The 20,571-nt window shown below is 37.6% G+C and overlaps 1 protein-coding gene across 1 annotated transcript in view; it reads left to right on the top strand.

Moving 5' to 3' along the window:
- The first annotated feature begins 7,070 nt into the window (after positions 1-7,070).
- The window catches only part of TMPRSS15 (transmembrane protease, serine 15), a 51,461-nt gene continuing 37,960 nt past the window's right edge, over positions 7,071-20,571 (top strand). The window contains 9 exon segments of the mRNA XM_017731429.1: positions 7,071-7,215; positions 10,361-10,491; positions 10,782-10,849; positions 11,678-11,719; positions 13,993-14,135; positions 15,873-15,917; positions 18,219-18,260; positions 18,583-18,614; positions 20,415-20,529. Of these exon segments, the coding sequence (XP_017586918.1) occupies positions 7,071-7,215; positions 10,361-10,491; positions 10,782-10,849; positions 11,678-11,719; positions 13,993-14,135; positions 15,873-15,917; positions 18,219-18,260; positions 18,583-18,614; positions 20,415-20,529 (763 nt within the window).

Below are 20,571 nucleotides of genomic sequence, written 5' to 3'. Positions count from 1 at the left end.
GTGGCAAATTTACTGCTGGTTTCAGTGACTGCTCCACACTGGCTTTTACATCAATTAATCAGAAAATTCAGAGAAGCAATAGTATTGCTACCTTCCCCTTGACCTTTGTCTTTTACCTGCCTATTTTGCCCTGCAAGTGTTATTGGCTGGGTTGAGACTCTGATTCTTTCCCTTGTATGCCATATCTGTTCCTGACTCATCCCATTTACTTGTCACAGAGAACTTTGCATTGACATGTTCTTTTCATAGCTCAGATGGTTCATGCTATTTTCTGTTTTCTTTTTGATTGCTACCCACTTCACTTTGTTCCCATGATCCACACCTTTTTTAGCCTAACAATAAGGGGGAATATAAGGAAGTATGTGCATGTAGTGGTTTAAACTCAGCTAATTAATTCAATGTGGCCTAGATTTTTTTAATGCAAGGCATCATGTTATTCTTAGTTTATCTAATTTTAATTTACTAAATATTAGAAATTTTTGATAACATATTTATTTATGATATTTAGTTAATGTAGAAGGATTGTTTGCCTCTAGAAGCAAATTCTTACCCTCACCATTGGGTCTCTAAAGTTAGGTGAAAGTCTTCCTTTATTCTCAGTGCGTGCTGCTGGGTCTGTGATCACTTCTGTTGAAGTCAACTGGAGTCATCACAGATTTCGTTTCTGGAGACTCTTAATTTGCCCCACTTTTTATTATAATATATTTAGAAACACATTTCTCTGATTCTGACTTAAAAAAAGACTCTTTGATTCTGTGTTGGAAAATGCTGGGAAAAGGAAGTGAATGTTGAGCTGCAGCTAAGCAGTCAGGCAAGATAGGGATTGACCCAGAAAAGAACCTCAGTGCTGTCCTGTGAGATCTTCCTTGATGTGCTCAAACAAGGAGAGTTTTTGTTTTCTTTAAAAAGGCCTTCCTCCAAATCGAGGGAAAGGTGATATATTCCAGTGTTGCTTTCTGTGCAATTTTTTTTTCCAAGGCAGTCTGAAGAACTGTTGCTAATGGCGGCAGTGTCTTTTTAATTACTTTCCTGATATAGACTGGTTAACATGAAGACAGAGTACTCCCCAGCAATTTATTTGGATCATTTCATTGAACAGTTCTGCTTAATCCATATTTCTGAACGTTCCTCAAGGGATATATAAAATCTGTAAGGGATTCATAGATTTTTCTTCCTTTTTATGGTCTTACTGGAAGTCAGAATTTAAACTATAAATGCACAAAACAACATAGATATTTGCTCATGTGATAGGAATCTAAAACTCCTCTGAACCCTGTGTCAGTTTCAGTATGGTCTTCCACACAAAGTATATGTGTGTATATGTATTGGTTACTTAATCCATTGCTATATGATCCATTACTATATTATTTTGCACATTACATATCCCCTCTGTTTAGTGATCACTCCTAGGAAACTTGTTAGGTGTGCATGTGAAAGTTCTTGGGCAGTGTCTTAGAGCAAACACTCAGATGACTCCATGAAACGATCTTCCCACTACATTAATCTTCCAATGATGAGGTCACAAGATATCAACTCAGAGGTTTCAATAATTGCTAGCTCAATATATATACTTAGACCCAGGATTTGGGGAATGCTTAGGGACTGAAGCATCACGTCCAATTTCCTTCTCTATCTTCCCACCTTTGACATACCATAGCCAAATGGAGATCTACGTAACCTAGACCTTGGGGCACTAATACTTGTTCTATAGCTTTGAAAGCAGGTTGGGGTTTTTTCAGTTTGGTTTTAGAGGGCTTGGGATGGTCAGTTGGTGGGATTTTTAGTTATCATAAACTCTATGACTTCAGGGGGGAAATGGAGACATTGTTCCTTCATGCCTTTCACTTGCGTAAAATACATGTATTTGCAAATTTGTTCAACACTTTTGTGTTCTACAGCATAGTTTTCTCACCACCTCTACTCCAATTTAAAGAGAACAATCTTTCTTATTTCTGAAATCTTTAATAATGCATGCGCTTTTAAAAGTTTTTGGTCTTGTCTGAGAACCTCAGGATAAGAAAACTGAAATTTCAGAAAACTGAAATTCAGGAAGCCCTCCAAGTTGGGTTATTCTGGAAACAGGTGAAAAGAGGGTGAATCCAAAGACTGTGTACTCCTCTTCAGCCATGACTCCTCTGCCGAGTTATGTCTTGCTGGGTCAAATGTGCATGAGAAGATCTTTGAAGACAGAATAGCACATTAGTGATGTATATTATGTGACTTTTAGTCAGGAAACATTTTAAAATGAATTACACAAAGAATTAAATATTTCTAACTACGAAAAATTCTGATAACTTGTTTAGTAAATGAGGTCCATGTTCTTCCTTTCATATTAAGTTTTACAGTTGGATAACTGCTACCACGGATAATTTTAATCCTTGTGGAGTTTTTTTGAATATGGCGTTACTGCAATCCAGCTCTGGGGTCCCAGCACAGGAAGGACAGGGACATGTTGGAGTACATCCAGAGAAGGGCCACCAAGTTGATCGGAGGGATGGAGCACCTGTCCTATGAGGAAAGACTGAGAGAATTGGGATTGTTCATCCTGGAAAAGAGCAGGCTTTGGGGTGATCTAATTGCAGCCTTCCAGTACCTGAAGGGAGCCAACAAGATGGAGGGAGACTATTTACAAGGGCCTGGAGAGACAGAACAAGGGAGAATAGCTTCACACTGAAAGAGAGTAGGTTTAGATTAGATATCAGGAAGAAATTCTTTATTTTGGGAGTGGTGAGGCACAGGTATAGGTTGGATGGGGCTCTGAGCAACCTGGTCTAGTGGAAGGTGTCCCTGCCCATGGCAGGAAGGTTGGAAAGAGAGGATCTTTAAGTTCCCTCTCAATCCAAGCTGTTCTATGATGCTATGATTACTGAGAACTTGTCCTTCCATATGACCTCCCTTTTAAACTTCTTTTGATGCAGTGATGAAAATAGCTCATAGTCCGATTCTGCACTTTCCCAGCAGATCTTTTGCTTTGGTTTTCTATCTCCCTCTCTGGAAGTCTGCATAGGGAAAAGGACAAAGAACTTTAAACATCTGAAAAGAGCTGCCCTAAGAAAGCTGATTTTCATTCCATTTTGATAGGAGAGGACAAGTCCTGTGGGGGTGACAAAACATTTTCCCACAGAGAGCTAGTTATTGATGTAATGTCAGGCTTTAAGTATGCTTGTGATAGTCTGGGTGCTAGAGGAATTATCTGAGAACACCATCCCCTCTCCTTCTATGTCAGCAGTTTTTTCACCTTGTGCTGGAGACTGATCAAACAAGGAAATAAAAACAGCCCAATAAGGCTACAAAACCTGTGAAGCTGCAGATGTGGATGCAGTATAAATGACCTAAATTGTGAATCTGTTAGATTTCTAATCCTGTCAATGGCCTATTTCTTTAAAAATTACCTAACCTGATGTTTCACTAGTATGGCTACAGTAATAATTCAAAAAAACCCAATTATCAATATTAAATAAGTTGTCATCTTTCTCTGGGTTTTATCACATTAATAGAATATTTGCTTTTATATCATTTAAAGTATTTTAAAATAATGTTGTATTATTTTATCATATAGTTCACAAGTAGTGTCAGAAAAGTAGAGTTTAGAACATAACAAACTCAGTTGTTTCAACTGAGTAATCTGATTTGTTATTTTTGATTTTACATTATTTCCTTAGGTGAATAATTTCTTTGCTGCAGGGTGTCCATGACCTGTAAATATTCACAACTTGCAGTTGATGATAGTAATCTGTTAGTAACAGTGGTTAATGCTCACTCTTTTCCTGGATGGATCATACCATTTCATCAGTTTAGTCATGTAGCAAACCAACAAAATCCAACTTTCAAGAGTCCTATCAATCCACAGTGGAAATTAAAGTGAAAAGAATATTTTAGAATTATGCCAAAAATAAAAAAAAAAAAATTAAAAAATGCAACTAAGACTGAAGAAGGATGAACAAGACAAGTAATTAAATGAGGAATAAGAGTAGAAGCAAGTGAAGTCAATGTCCAGAGGGAAGTTTGCAGTCACAGGATGTGCTCATCATTAAGAGATATAGAAGTGGACTGCAATAAACTTCACAATGTTCAACAAAGTTCAACAAGTGCAAAGTCCAGCATCTGATGTGGAATAACCCAATGTCCCAGTACTGACAGGACTGACAAGCTGATAGGGGTGTCTAATTGCTGCCCTCAGATATCTGAGGGATGATTGCTGAGAAGGCAGATGGACTCTTCACAGAATTGCAAAGGGAAAGCCCAAGAGGCAATGAACACAAATTGCAGCAGCTGATATTCCAATAAGACACAGAGGGGGGAAGAAAATCACTATGCAGGGAGTCAATGCATAGTATTTATGGGGTCTTCCACCTTGGAGGTATTCAGACCTTGCCTTGACATGGCCCTGAACAGCCTGGTCTAATTTCAGTTAACCCTACTCGAGCAGGAGGTGGGACCAGATGCTTGTCATAGGTCCCTTCCAGCATAAACCACTCTGCTTCTGTAATCCCTGACTGATGGCAAGCAAGCATTGGCACATTGTTGAAGTCTTCTCCCCTCATTTTGAAGGTTTACAAATGAAAATGTGGAAACATGCGTCCTTATATTGTTTTATAACCAGCTCATATTAGTACAGACTATAATATTTTGCAAACAAATTAATGCAAGAACTCACTTTTAATTACTACAGGCTCAGTGTCCAGGGCTTGCCTGTTAATTATTGCTACCATGACCTTATTGCCAGCTAAAATTGTTTAACAAAGGAGTTCATTTGTTGGAGTCACAACTCCAACTTGAGGCTACCTGTGCTAAGTTATGTCCTCGGCCAAACTGTAATCAGTGTGTGTGAGCTGTAAGTGGCCACAGTTTTTGTCCCTCTGGGCTAATCTCTTTCCCATTAGAGCATAAATCCAGAATTTAAAATGCAGAGGCATCTTTGGGTAACAGTGTTTTTCTTTTATTAGTGATATATAGTGTCAATGGTACAAACAGTGAAATTATGCAAAGAATGAAAGAGGAATCCAAAGTCCATCTGCACAAAACTCCTCAGATTTGTGATAAAAAATGTTTGATTAGGAATAAGACAGGACTAAACTGTTTCAGGCAGCATGGACAATTGCAGTTACTTAACCTTGCCTGGCTGCCAGGTGCCCACCCAGAAGATTCCTTAATGCCCTCCTCAACAGAGAAGGGCAGGAAGGAAAATTCCTGGGTCAAGATGAAGATGGGGAGGTCACTCACCAATTACCATCATAGCTAAAACACACTTGTCTTCGGCAAAAGTAGTTTATAGCCATCCCCAAATGGTGCAGGGAGATGGGGACTGAGGGGTTGTGGTCAGTTCACAACAGCTCTCTGTTTCTCCCTCCTCTTCACGTTCTTCCCCTGCTCCAGTGTGGGTGCTGTAATGGCACAACTCTGCTAGGTGTGGGATAACCTAATATGTGTAGCTGAGCAAAGTGAATTATTTAGAGGCATCCTCAACTTGTCTGATAGAATCAGCATTCAGAAAAATGTAGAAACTTGAACCCCTTGTGTTAAAATTATTGCTGAATGAGCACGAAAAGTTACAAAGTTACAAAGACACTACTGTGCCACAGTTCAGCAGTGCTCAGCACTACAAATATAATCTGGTTGTAAGTATACATTTGTATTCATATATGTGTGTCTGTGATACACAATATACACAAAAGCAATTCCTACTCTATCTAGCATGATGACCCAGAGATCTCATCCATTTGCAAGATACAGAGTTTGCTCTTGCTCTGTAAGGGCAATATGATTAAGCTGCACTGAATTTTGTTTTAAAAGCTTTGGGTTTAAGTAAATAGTTATCTCTTTTTAGTAGGGTGAAATATTACTATATTGCTTTCATTATGGTATGATATTACACTAAATCTAGGATCCTACTGTCAGGCCAAGATTTTGGTTGTGATTTAGTGCTTTATATCCAATCATTTGTGTTGCAATCCTTTCAAATACTGCAGTTCTCAAAGACTGGGCAGAGAACTGCTGTGTCATCCAAGAGTCTTATTTCAAGACTTTCTCATTTCTTCCTGATTTATATTATCTCCATTTCTGTCAATTAACAGATAGGTAGAGCTTCTCTCTTCCAAAGATTGACTCAGAAGTTTCCCTTTCCTTTCACAGGCAGGAATATGGCTGGTGTGCTCAGATTCTCCACAAGGAAGAGTGTCATACCACAAATCTGGGTTTAGGACTCTGAGAGTCAAAAACGGTAACTCACAGGGCACAAAACATAGAATCAGTATGACTTTTCTGAAGCTCAGAAGTTTTGACAGATTAAATTTATAACCAAATGTTTATACTGGTTGCTACACTGCCTGTTTAATTTACTCTTGCTCTGCTAAGGCTGCAGCTCTGGCCATCCACAGGGCTTTAACTTTATCAAGGACTTGCATCCCATGGCACATTTATGCCTGGCAAGAAAATACAAAACAAGCATGCATTTCATAATGTCTTTTCTGATTAGTTCTCCAGTTCTGTGGTCAAAGAACCATGCCTTACACAGATTAAATTTGTGGTGCTGAATTACTGTTCAGTGCTGAACATGTTGCTGAGCTATGGCACATTACTAAACAATTCATTTCCCAGCACTTCCTTTATAAATAAAATTATTTTTAAAGGAATTTTTAAGTAGAATGAGGAAAGATACAGCTTTCACTGTTGTCTTCATAATTGCCCTTGTGAGGAATTAGCAAAAGAAAACTCTCTAAGCAATAAATTTGGCAGCAATATTTTATATCGTCACTTAAAAATATCAAATTACAAGAAATAGTGCAAATCCAGTGACTAACCTTACATTTCTGTGGGTTTGCTTGTTCTTTATCTGAGACATAACCTTCAGTGTTTCCCTTCTGAGGGAATTTCTTTTCTTCTTATTTGCATATCCTGTTCATGAATATGACTGTTCAAGAATGTTGTAAAAACCTATGTCAGTGAAGTTTTATGGTGTAATTAATTTACAAGCATCTCCTATATATATGTATCTCCGTGTGGATTATTACCCTCCTTTTCAGGCTGCGTCTTTTGTCAGTCCTTAATTCACACAAGTTTTTGAGACAGAAATGAAGCGGAAAAGATCATCTGATAAGAAATATGTTCCTCTTAGTATCTATGAGATTTTGTTTGCTTCTCTGCTTGCAATTTTTGTGTGTGTTTGTGTTGGACTGATTGTACTTTCTTGGTTATCAATCCAGGAGTTGGAACGAGGTGAGTAGCCAACCTTTAGCTACAGACCTTTAGGAGTTCTTCAGACTTTGAAGCCAGTGCTGCTATAATTGTTAGTTGTATTTCTTATTTTATGCTATGCTTTTAACGCTGGGGGCAGGGGAAGTGGTGTTTTAGGGTTTGTTATGTGTGAGTTTTTTCCCCCCCTGAAAATTGATGTGAAAAAAATAGGGGAAAAACAAAGCATTGGAATCATGCTCTGAAGCCATATAAAATAATTTTCATGGTTTAGGCTTTGGGAAAGGTCCTTGAGATGCAATCCAAGCTATAAAGCTTTGGTTATTCCACCATATTCATCAGCTAGAGAAGGTAATATGGAAAACTGAGAAATTTTGCCTTTTTCTCCTTGTATGAGGTTTGACTCAGAAGACAAATCCACTGAAAGGCTGATAACCCACTGGAATTTGTGGGGCCCATCTCTTGGAATCTATTAATTTTTTTATTTAAAAAATATTTTAAAGTAATTTATTGGTGTGAGACAGATCCAGCCCCAGTCAGCTGCCAGCCCCATGTAAAGCTCAGGTAAAGCCATTCTTAGTCCTTGTCCAATGCTCAGAACGTGAGGGAAGAAGTTACTGATACTGAAAGCAAACTAAATTAAAATATCAATGTTGCATAATTTTCAAATGAGACTGAAATTTTGGTTAAGAAATCTTGTGGATATAAGTTAAATGGAAAGGCCACACCTGGAGGACTGCCTCCAGTTAAGGGCTCCAAAACACATAAAGGATATGGAGCTATTGGAGCATCTCAAGTTGATTATTTTAGCAGAAAAATTGTTCTGCTACATTGATGATTTTGCTGCTTTCATTAATGAAAACTCCATACTATTTCATTCTGAACCTCATGAAGACTACACTAGACTTATGTAAAAAAAAACCAACCAACCAAAACCGTTTTGTCAGAATATCATGTTTGTTCCTTCAGTTGCCATGTTTTTACTTCCAGATTTTAAAAACTGCACCACCTACTGATTTCTTACCTTCTTACCAGAATGCTATCACACTCCAGTAAAATAAAAGGGTGTGTTACTGAATCTAGAGAAACTTTGTTTTTAGAAGATACATAGGCAAGATATTGTCCATGTACAAATATAATTAAAAACCATTTTTTAAATTATAGTTGATATATACTTTAAAAAGGCCTTTGATATTTAGAAATATTTTTTAAACAGATTTGCGATTGTTTTAAGGACAAATGGCCTTCAAAGAAGCTCAAAGCAGTCTGCTATTACCAGTTGATATTAAATTGGTGTCACTATGCGGTGCCTTCCATCATAAGCTGTTCATTGTAGTATTTATTGCTTATCTGCTGTTATGATTCAATTATTAAAAGTATTAGAAATACCTCTGCCCAAATTAAGGTGCAAATGAGACCATATGCCAAAGTCAATAGTATGGATTTTATTTAACAGCAGGAGAGTGAGAGAGAGAGAGAGAGAGAGAAAGGAAGAAATAAGAAAGAGAGCATTGGGGCAGGAAGAGTAAGGCGGAGACAACTTAAGTAGAAAATATCACGACTCTGTGGATCCCAGTGGCATCCTGTTGATTCTCTTCTTCTTCTTGGTGGTGAGGGTTTCCTGAAAAACACAGAATCCAATGGATTAATATACATTTGGGCCAGGTGGGAATGCCCAGGTACCTCCCCCAGGAGGGGGACAAGTTTGACATAGTCTCCTGCAAGACTCTGGATCCATTGCATCACTTGGCATCACACGCAGTACTCTGGTGCAAGGCCTCAGGAATGGGTTTGGGGAGTGCTTTGGGGGAGTCTTTGATGGATTATGACACCCCCTCAGCTGCCTCTCACAAGAATGTCCCCTGGCTGTGGCCTGTGGGGTTGGCAGTTCCACAGCTGGGCCAGTTTGTGTAAGGGAGGATGGGTGTTCAGTGCCTCCGACCAGAGGTTACATCACACATCTGAAACCTCCTCCTCTCCCCACCTTGGTTGTGGGGGAGTCTGTGCAAACCTGGCCTCTCTGGGCTGTGGTCTCCCCCATCCCAAACCCAGCCAGTGATGATTCTCAGCACAGCTGCTGGGTTTGGCTTTCTGGTGGATGAGTTCTTCTCCCTCAGCCTTTTCCTAGACCTTTTTCCTAGGCTTGAGATGATTGAAAAATAGTGTCACATTTATCTCAGGTTTCCTTAGATGGTTTAGCTCACAGTCCAAAGTTCCAGTCAGGCATCTTCAAGGAGGGGTGGGCTCCTGTGGTCACAGCTTCTTTAGGCAGTTTTGCCATAATGGGCAAAACTCCCTCATAGCAATGTTTAAGCCATGAACCATAATATTTCAGTTCCTGACATCTGCTTTTGTCTTAAAACTTGTTTTTGTGTTAATGCCTTCAAACACAGCCTAAAATACCGCTGCTACTCCAACTGGTAAGCAAAAGGCATTTCCTATCATTCAACTTTAATTCAGCTATTTTCTGAGAATTTCCAGTGTGTTACACAGTGAAGAAATAAGTTTTGAATGCATAATGAATTATTTTATGTATACCTCATGTCCTGTAGCATATTAAATCAAGATTAAATTTGCAGCAATGACCAATTATCTAATTTCTTTATAAATTCTCCCAGAATTTCATTCATGTATTGGTGAAAAAGGTCAGGTCAAAAATAGCTTAACTATTCTGGATGTTTCCAGTGCCATCATCAAAACCAGCTTACAGATAAGAAAAAGGGCATAGCACAAATACAGAAAGTGTGAGGCAATAATTCGTAATATTTTTAATCCGGAACATATGAAAAACTCATAATTCACTATTTGCCTTCCCATGTATCTCTGTCCCCCGTGTTAGACATAATTGGGCATATCCTTTGTATGCCCATATTGTATCCTTTATCTACTCACAGTGTTCCTGGAAAACAGCACCTAAAACAAAATTGAAAGTAGTGAGAACAAAGGGCAAATAGTATTCATAAAAGTATTATTACAGTTGTAACTATTGTAAACATCAAAAAAGTCTATTTTTTTCTTTAAACTCAGGACTAGGCAGAATGACTCCGATTGCAAAGCAAAACAAAAATCTAGAAGTTATTGTATTGATGATCTGTGTGGAATGAAATCTAATGCAGTATTTTTCATTTCTTTCTATATGATTAAAACACCTTTATTTTTAATTATTTAGCTGAAGCAGATGTGAATACTCATGACTATATGGGAATATTTAAAATAGTCTCTGGCACATCTTTCACTCCTGCCTTGCAAAACAGTTCATCAGCTGATTTCAAAGTCCTTGCCTTTGATGTTGAAAAATTGGTAAGAACCTATGAACCTGTGGTTAATTCAAGAGTATTTATAGGTACATTAATTCCCTAACATTAACTGCTGTTTATGGCTTTTTCTTTCCAAAAAAAAGAGATATTTCAGGTCCTAAGCCTGGTCAGAACTCAATATATTCCTTGTTTGTCAAAATCAGTGAATCATCAAAGAAATGCCTTGCTTGTGTACTCTACAAAAAGTTATTTCGTACTAAAACCATATTTGTAGTGTGAGAATTTGTGTGGTTTTAATTCCTGTATTGTTCAAGATTTCTCTTTTTCATATAGATACAAAATATCTTTCAAGAAAGTGATCTGAAATACAAATTTGAGAGATGTGAAATTTCCCAGTTCAAGTAGGTACAGCTTAATTTAACTTTGAAAATAAGTGTCAAAAATCCTCACTTAGATATTTCTCTCAGAAGTACTTACCCTGATTTTCAAGTCATCCTTGGTAACGTCCTGTATTATCCCTTTCACATCTTCCATCTTCCAAGTGCTACTGTGCTAAATTTGACACCAATGTGTTTCCTTGGGCAAACTTCCTTCTTAAGCTGATGTGTGTCTATGCCTTGGCCAAACCAGTAAGGCTGAGCCCTAAGACCCACTCACAAAACTCCGTATTTTAAAGAACTGCTAAATTATTTTTTTGCCAAGGTGCCGTTTGCAGGGTTGCTGATCCTTGCTATCTAGAAGAAATTTCAGGTTAGAAATCTCCTGGCATAAGCCTCGAGGCTCAGGCACTCATATGTCCCTATGGATATGGATCCACTTAAGTCATATTCCTTAGGGCATTAGCAGCTGAGGCTGTCATTTGACACCAGGAAAAGCTGGAGCCTGTGTGTCCACAAGATTCTATAAAATTGGTACACTAAGATCTGCTTCATTTAGTAAAGCTTGTTTGACCTCATTTTCAATATCTGGGTGTGTTGGGTGTCCTACTGAAGACCAGCTGACAAGAATGTCCAGGTTACACAGCCAGGTCTGTAGTGTTAATTGCATCTGCGCTATTCTTAATTAGGTCCTGATTCAGCAAAACACGTATAACACTATCTCCCATTACTAAACAGTTCCAGGACATGCTTCCATCCTGTCCAAAAATATTATAGTCTCAGCGGGAACCCTTTGGTGTTGGTTGTGATTTTCCCTTTCTTTTTTTTATTGTTCCTTTTTTTTTTTTACAGGAAATCTGAAGGTGACCATGGCAGATTGATGTCAGAGACCAGGTATATGTATATAACAAAGTTTAGTTAAAATATGGGCAAGAGACAATGATGCTACTAATTTAGACAGTTCTTCTGTGGACAGCGTATAGATTAAAAAACCAAAAACAACAACAATAAAAACAAAACAAAACAGAACAAACATTTTTGGAATTTGGATAAGTCCCTCTAAAGAGGATGAAGCTTCAAGACATATCTTTCCTCTAAAAACTTCCTTTAGGATTAGACAAAAAAAAGTGATAGTCCCTGGGACTGTCAATTTAGAAAGAAAAATGGAAAGGAGTGAGAAAGGTAAGAAACTATCTAGAAAGGAAAGGATATTGGTTTGTGCTGAGTTTGCTTGTGTAAAACTGCTTAAACTAGAGTCAGATCTCATGTCATTACCAGTAACTCAAGTTTCAAATTAAGAAAAGTATGAGGACCACTGTGATAGGCAAGAACAAAACAGAGCACAAAAGATTAAGATTCCAGCAGAACTGAAGAACCTTGAGAAAGGAATGGCATAACTGGCTGTGTCATAGTTGAACCCAGAAAATTAAAGTACACATTACATGACAATAGATCAATAGTTCTGTGGTATCACATGTTCTTGTGGCTGTAAATACATAAAGTTTATAAGTATGCAAAGGAGATTAGTGTATTGGAATGATCGTCCTTGCAAAAAAGCCCAGAACAAGATATTGGTATATTAGCTGACCATGAATATCAGTAAGTAATGGGAAGCAGATTTGAATTGGAGCAATCTTTTGATTGGAATAGTGAGGACATAACCCTAATTAGTTAGAAAGTGGAGTATGATCACTTTATGAAGGATTAGATAACGTTAAGAGAATGGACTCCACAGCAGCAGGAGTAGGCCACTTCCAAAATATTGTCCTTGTGAAGGTAGATCCAGTCAGGAAATTCAGTTTCTGCACAAAGAAAAGGACTATTCTCGTCAAAATTTGGGCATCAGAGATGGAGACATCTCTGAGCAGTTTCCTCAAGACTGTATTTGTAAGTGCTGGATTTTTAGTTTTCTTGACAGGTCAATTTAGATGCTTTTTTTTAGGAGGAGACCAATTATGCCAAAGAACAGCTTACTTCTTTCTATGAACCACAATGGGAATCTAGATATCTACACTGTAAATAACTGTGTTGGGCAAAACTCTTTCTACCCCTGTATCTTGACACAACAATCACAGAAATCACAGAAAATATGATGTTTGTGAATGTTGGATCTGGCTTTTAATACATCAGTAAGGATCTATCTTCACTTCTGCTTTGAATAACTTTGTCTCAGACGTTACTTTCTTTTCATTTTAAAAGTGTTTACCCCTTCAGGCAATCTGCTTGGTATTTCACCCTTGAAATGCTGTTGCTGAGTCACAAGGACAGCAATAAAAGGTTTTGTTTGCTCAGCATGGCCTAGAGGTTATCAGAAATACGCAAGAAGGAGAGTTTTTCTACATATTGCAAACTACAAACTATGCTCAGCAAAACGACAGGATTAATCACTCCTTACAAAGAGCACTACTGAGTCAGTTGCAAAAGGGTAGTTTAAGGATTAAAAAGTTTACACCTAAATTTAAGTAAAAGAAGAAAACCTTTATGTTTTGCAAGTCTCATACTTCAGCATTACCTTACTCTAGCTACAAATATAAAACTTCATAATAGTGTCTAGAAAGGATGGGAGAGAACAAACAGAAAACACTCTGGATAAAATTCAGACCCCATAGAAGTTAAATGCAGTTTAACCAGAGTCTAAACGACTCTGTTTTCAGCCATCACTGTTTCTTTGTGAGAATCCAGGCAATCACACAGCAGATCTGCAACAAAATAAAGAATCCAGAGATGGTATTTGCTTTGTAGAAGTGGTCACTTTGTATTATATTTTGCCACATGAAGGTATTATGCAATTTTCATAATACTTCAAAGTTCACCTTCAATATTTTAGGGCTAAAATTAATAGACCTGTTGAATGACAGTAAAGCTACTTTAGTTTCCCTCAAGTTCAGCTCCATTGCAGCAATTGAAATGAATGTTGTCTTGGTTTTTTCCAACAGTGCAAGTAAGAGTAGATAAAGAAAGAACAAAGTTTCTCCAAGGTTCAAACCTACCTGATAATTAAGAGGTGCTTCTTTATGAGTCAACTTTGCCAGCCAATACTTAAAAAACAATCTGCCTTTGCAAATGGAGCCACTGGTAGAATGAATACTGTCTAGATGATAGGTCGTATAGCAGATTTATTTCATCCGTTTGAATCACTAATTAACTTCTCTGTTTTGTATTTCTAGTGTTGTTGTGATCATCACCCTTTATTTTACCCGGATGGTAACAGTTGAGAAAGTAAAAAATGAGCTGGTTGTGGGTGTCATTGCAAATAACCCTAATCCTACTCAGACTTTGAAAATTGATGTGAACAGCATACAAATCACAGGTAATGTTAGTAAGTTTTTTTGTTTGGTGGGTTTTTTTTGGTTGGTTTTTGTTTGTTTGTTTGTTTGTTGATTCTACAAATCCATAAGAACCACAGGTAGCGGGAATGAAAGCTTTGGCTCCCAAACAGCAATCAGGTTGTTACTTTTTCTCTTGGGTGCCCTCCTCCTCCATTACAGACCTTTCAGTAGCAGCTGGGAGAACTATTTACAACCTTTTCTACTAGCACTGTGTACATTCACTAAGGAGGGAGTAAAGGGCAAGGTAGTAATTTCCCAGTGAAAACCACACAATCTCACCTCTTTTATGAAACATAATATTTGTAATCTTTTTAGCCCTCTAATTAAAGCAATTAAGCTCCAACTGTGTTGTTTCATAAGTAAATACAGTTATAATTTTGTTCTGCTAAAAAATAAGGAAAGGACTCAGACTCGCAAAGAGTAAACTAAATTCATTTATTGAAAATATGTCAGGAAGAAAAACAAACTGCTTTTGGAGAAGTGCACCCAGGGAACTGGCTCCATATTCCTGTAGAGCTTAGGTAAATGTAAGTGGGTGGAGAAAGGAATAAGGCTTTAAGGACTAGGTAGCTTTAAATCCTGCAAATATACAGATATAGTTATTTTATGTAAGTAGTAAAAAATTTATCAAAGCCTAAATGGAAGCCCTTCAAGATCAATGGGCATCCTTTTTATTTTTACCTGAATAAAGCTTCAAAACAGCGCTTCACTGAGGATGAGGTTAAAAACCAATCTGAATTCTTTGAAGCAGAAGTTGATTAGCTGACATTTGAAGACCTGCTGGAGTTACTATTAAGTAGAAACTGAGGAGTGGGAATCTGGCATGCCATGTCTCTTACTCTATACACAGAGGTGCATTTTTTGCTAAGTACTTCAGGTATTCAAAGGCTAAATTCAGAGTCTTGGCATATTTAATTCTCTTTACTACTTGTTTATTCCAAATTACTGCAAAACACTGTGGAAATTGATTGCTCATTATATGTCAAAAATGCCATAAAAAATAATGAAGATCTTCTTAAAAGGTTCTATATCCATTTATGAACTTTGAAGTAGTCAAACTTTTACTGCTTTGGATCATCAAAATGCCTCTTTTCACATGAGATATCACCTGTCCATTCCACCAGGAGTGCTTCAATAAACCAATTGTAACTAATTAACAATCACAATAATATGTGGCACTTTTGCATTGTGTATATCAATACGTTCTGCCAGAGACATTCTTATTTCAGAGAGGGAGAGAGGTGTAACACAGGTGTGACTTGCTTGAAATCAGTTTTCACTGTGATTAAAAGTAACTTTCTTTCTTGTAAACTATCCCAAGTTAATTTTCACTCATTCATCTCTTCTAAATACTGTTCTATAAGACACAGGTGCTCTGAAAATCTCTATAGAATAAAAAGCCTCAAGAGAGAGATTTCCCAGGTGAAGACATTCTATATGCAATACAATGAATAGGGATTGAGGATTGAAAGGGATTGCAGTGGCTATGAAACCTTGTAACTTCAATTCATTTTTGGGACCTTTCCTGCTTGGGAAGATCATGGAGTTTGAGAAAAGATTGGGAACAGGGTGAGATAGGCAAAAGGAGGGAAGCAGGACACTGACAGTGATTCAATGAGAAATAGTCACAGGCAATTTCTTTTTAATCTTTATTTCTGTCATCTAAAACCAGACACTGTTCTATAAAAGAAGTTTATACTAAACTTGCTTTCTTCCAGTAGCTGCTGAAAATCCCACTACAGTGATGCCTTTAACTTCATCAGGTCAGTATCTTTCACAAAACAGGCACTAATTTTTGTTACCAATACAAGATGAAGGAAAATAAGACTTGCTGTTTCAGCTCTTATAGCTTAGTAAAGCTGCCCTGGCTGCAGCTGGGGCTTGACTGCCAAGGTCCATTCAGTGATAATTAGCTGCTTTCACCATTTCTGACTATTTGAGAAAGCAGTGAGTGATCTGAAGTCTGAAAAAAAACTGTAAGAGCTTATTAGGGCATCAAACCAAAAGCTGAGTTTCCATTAACCAGCTGAGCTGCAACCTGAAGTTTTTGTGGATTTAGGGAGGTAGATTACACTGGGGAGTCCTACTCTCATATTGTGGTTACTGATTTACTGAGCAATGTTGACAGACAGCCTTTCCTTCCACTATTCCTGGAAGTTTTATGATGATAAGATATGAAGCAGACAAAACTACCTTGGTCTCACAAACCTGCCAATGGTCAGCCAGAGAGATAAATAATACAATAAGCACTTTGTAGCACTAGGTGCAGGTAGTCACATGCAAACTGCATGCAAATTATCACATACACTCTCCAGAGCAGGCTACCAAACCTGAAGCTAAGCAATTGCCCCTATGAATATAGGAGGCAAATATTTATTGACATTCTAATTACAGCCATAGTAATGAAAGAGTTATTACTAGTCTGGTTACAGGCCTACTGATGTAGTAATGTAGTAATGTGTATAGTCCAAAGTGTGCAAGTACTGTAGTTTATTCCCAAAGATACAGTTTAAACTGCTAACATACAATTTTTTCTCCTATTTATCCCTTCCTGTGGTATGCTATCTTAGTGCTCCCCTGGGTCCTAAATTCAATGTTGCTAATCATCCTTAAGCAAAAATTTGGAGATAGGGGCATGTTTCAGAGGAAAGGGGAAGGGAGCTGAGAATTGTCAGCACGCCAGGTTGAGATGGCAGCAATATTCCTGGTGTGAATTTCTTCTCCCTTGGCCTTGTGTCTGCTTGAGGTAATTTTTGTATGTTTTTTAATACTGTTTGCTTCCTCGTTCTTTCTGTTTCAGTCCAAATGTCATGATATACCCAAGTTTTTCCATACAGTACATTTACATCTGCTGGATGCAGGGTTATGGCTCTGCTGACCCTGAAAACATCCTTTACCATCTCAACATGTTACTTTAGCAAGATTTTCTAGTAACTATGCTTACATCACTGCTGCCTCTGCCACTGCCCTGTGTTTTCCTGGAGGGATTTTGCTTTCAACTTGTGCATGCACTTTTGAGAACGTCTGTAACAACCACAATTTTTTCAACAGTCTTCAAGATGTAGCTCCCTGATAATTGTTTTACTAGAACTGTTTGCTCCTGCATGCATCTATGTTTTAGGTCTTGGAACATTTAATACCTTCTTAATTGGTTATCCTGTAGTAAATCTATCAACAGATATGTTGATATACATATGTGTATAACTCTTTGAAAATATGTGAAGGCATGAATTAAGCTTCTTTGTCTACAGTAGCTGTCAGAACAGTCCATCCATTCCCTGTTCTCCGCTCTCTCTGCCAAAGAAACTGTATCCTTAAATTTGCTGACACAGAATGCATGGTAACCAGAATGACCTAATTTAACTTAATAGTATTTGTTTAATAAGCATGTTTTGATAGAAAATTGGTAGGAATTCCTCCTGCAAGTTTGTGCACTAGTAGGTCTGGGAGAGCACGAACATTTAACAAAAGTAAGCTGCTGATGGCCAGTGGTCAGCAACTTCTGCCCACAAAACTGATGGATGACAAGCCATAGAGAAAGCCTTACTGCATCTCCCTCTTTATTCCTTCTCGCCCTTCATCTTATAAACTGAGGTTCAGGATCCATTACCTGTAGTGACATGGGGATTGTTTTCAGCTGAAGACATCATCATCCTACTCACATATTTGAGTCTTAATTTAGAAAGCAAAAATAGTAAACAGGGATGCTAATGCAAATTCAAAGAGGAAAAGGAAAAAGATAATTTGGGAGCTGGAAACACCAGGTGCATCCTTAATGAAGTGGAACTTCTGTTGCAGCAATCACAAATACACATTCCATTTTTCCAGACTGTTTTGCAGTTTACTATCACTAATACAAATCTGCTTATTTACCTTAGGCATTTGTTCATGTGTAAATATGTACATGCACAGGAATGTATATATAAACCTGTATTTAAATAGACACATACTAGATAGGTTTGAGGCTCCTAATTGATTTGTAGAGCAACATTATTTGTCAGAAAATGTACACTTACCTTTTAGTACTAATGTTAAATTTGTCACAACATGTCTTGTTTCAACAGATCCCACGAGTTTAATTACAAGTTCCCTGACACCAACTTCAGGTCAGAACTTTTACAAGGGAAGACAAGAAAGACTTGCTCTTATTTTAGTGGGGGGAAGGTAGAAGGAGGACAGAAATCTTTTAAAGTTATAGAAACACTTGGGTTTCTTGTAATTTTTTCTTATATTTATTGTGTCACTTGAGCTTCAGGACCAAGCCACTCAAGCTGGCATTACCATACCATTACCGGGAGCGTGGGGAGCAAACAATGCAGATATAAAAGCAGATTAACTGCTGCTTAATTCTGCCCAAGCAACTACAGAGGTGTTCCCAGAGAGCAAGCAGTAGAGTTCTAACCTCGGGTTGTGTTTGTCCAGATTCAGGACTACTCACCACAAGCGAGTCCTCAACAACTGTGGGTAAGTAACTGTGCGTGTGGCGGAGCAGGGAGCTAACACAGAACAATCTGAGATCACAGAATTGCACTGCTCATGTACAGCCTCTCCTCACAGCATTCAGTCCTCATATTCTGTTCCTGCAAATGCAGGATATGCAGGTTTACCTTAGACCAAGGAGACCTGTTCAAAGAGAAAGGACTTCTAAAACTGTACAAGTTACAAAAATGCTGCATGTGTTACATGTGTTGATGCACACATCGACACTAACACTGGCTGGTCTTTTTTTTCATATTATTTCTTGGCATTTATGAGGAAAATAAAATAAACAAACTGATAGCAAAGTATGACTTCAAATAGACAGAAAGCTGAAGGTGTTTGAATCTTTGAAAAACATCCTCCCACCATCTTACATGGTGAAATATATATGACATCTACAAGCAGTCTAAAGTGATCAATTCTTATGTGTGTACCGCCCTCGTTTAATTGAATATAGCACTTACAGCACAATTTACGGTAATTTGCCATTTAAATGAGAAGTCAGAACGTTTTAGTAGGAAAAGTTGATTTCTTTCAATCCAGGAGGTGGCAGTGCTGTTTAGTTTTCCGAGTTGAAAAAACCCAAAACTGATCATGTCGTATGTAAACAATGTTTCCTTGCCTGTTGGGCTTCTGCAAAACCTATTCCTGGGCTATTGGTTGGAAGTTTTGCTCTGGGTCTCGAACGCACAGTTTTGTCTCTGCTCATCTGTGGAAATTCATTCACTGCCACTGTGTCACCTCCAACACTTGACTGGAGTATGTTTGGTTCATTTTAATTTCCAGCTGGATGCAACATGGCAAATCTTTTGGCTTTGCAATGTTTGCATTGCCAACACCGAGAGTGTTTTGCAAAGCACTTTGAAATGCTGCTATACATCCCCACCTATGTCAGTCTGGGATACACAATATGATAACGTACTTAATCTGATTACAGAATAATATCCCTATGGAAAAAAAAAAAAAGAAAGAAAATGAAATTTTACAGATTACTATTTTTCCTTCTTGCATCAGAAATTTTGACCTTTTCCTGTAAGAATTTGTTGAAGTAGAGACAAGGAACTCTGTGAATAGTTCTATAGAATTTAATGCAACTTTAAGAATTTTGAAATTATTAGCTATCCAAAGCTTATTTTTGCTGCAGGTTTCTATTCACTTTAATAGGACCTACTTGAATTCTGCAGATGTCTAAGACCAAAACCCTCTAAAGACTAAAAGAGTTTGTTTGCAATAGATGAACATTTCTTCTTGCAGAAATTTGCTCTTAACTTATACATTTAATTTGTAAATCTAACAAGAGTATGGCTTCTAATAATTCTGGTGTTTCAAAATCTAGTCTAAAAGGCTCTTGTTTTTTAAGATATGCTGGTCAAAAAATCAGATTCCTTAGCATGACAAGGTGCAACAGCTTGATGTGTTAAAATTGAAGAAATAAAATTGAATTGTATTTACCTAAACCCAGAGATTTTTCACTGTTATTTAAATCAAAGTACAGTTTTCTCACATTATTCGAACATAAGAAATTGGAAAATGTCATTTATTATATTGCATAAAGTAGTTTATTAGTGTAAAGGAAAAAAAAAAGGAATTCATAGACATTTTCTTCCAGCCCTACTTCAAGCTTAGTTTCAAAAAATATTTCACTTCTGAGAAATTTCTCCATTCTGTGGCAAATTTATCTTTTTAGTATGTGATATTTCATTCCAGGCTTCTAAAAATGCAGTTTTGTAAAACACAATAGAGTGGTTGATTTGATTTGTGGTAAAGCAACCAGAGGTAAGTCAATTTTCCTTTGTAGTGAGACTGCATTACTGCTGTGCTCTTATTGCTCTCATTCCTTTTGTGATGGAGTCTTGAACTGCCCAGATGGTTCAGACGAATCTGAAAAACGATGTGGTAAGAATGTAAACCCCTGTAAATTAGTCTTTTTTAAACATG

Source organism: Corvus brachyrhynchos, unplaced genomic scaffold, assembly GCF_000691975.1.
Source record: "Corvus brachyrhynchos isolate BGI_N302 unplaced genomic scaffold, ASM69197v1 scaffold152, whole genome shotgun sequence".
In the NCBI taxonomy this organism is placed as follows: domain Eukaryota; kingdom Metazoa; phylum Chordata; class Aves; order Passeriformes; family Corvidae; genus Corvus; species Corvus brachyrhynchos.
Note: the sequence above shows the minus strand (reverse complement) of the source record. Positions and strands in the feature narration are given on the sequence as shown.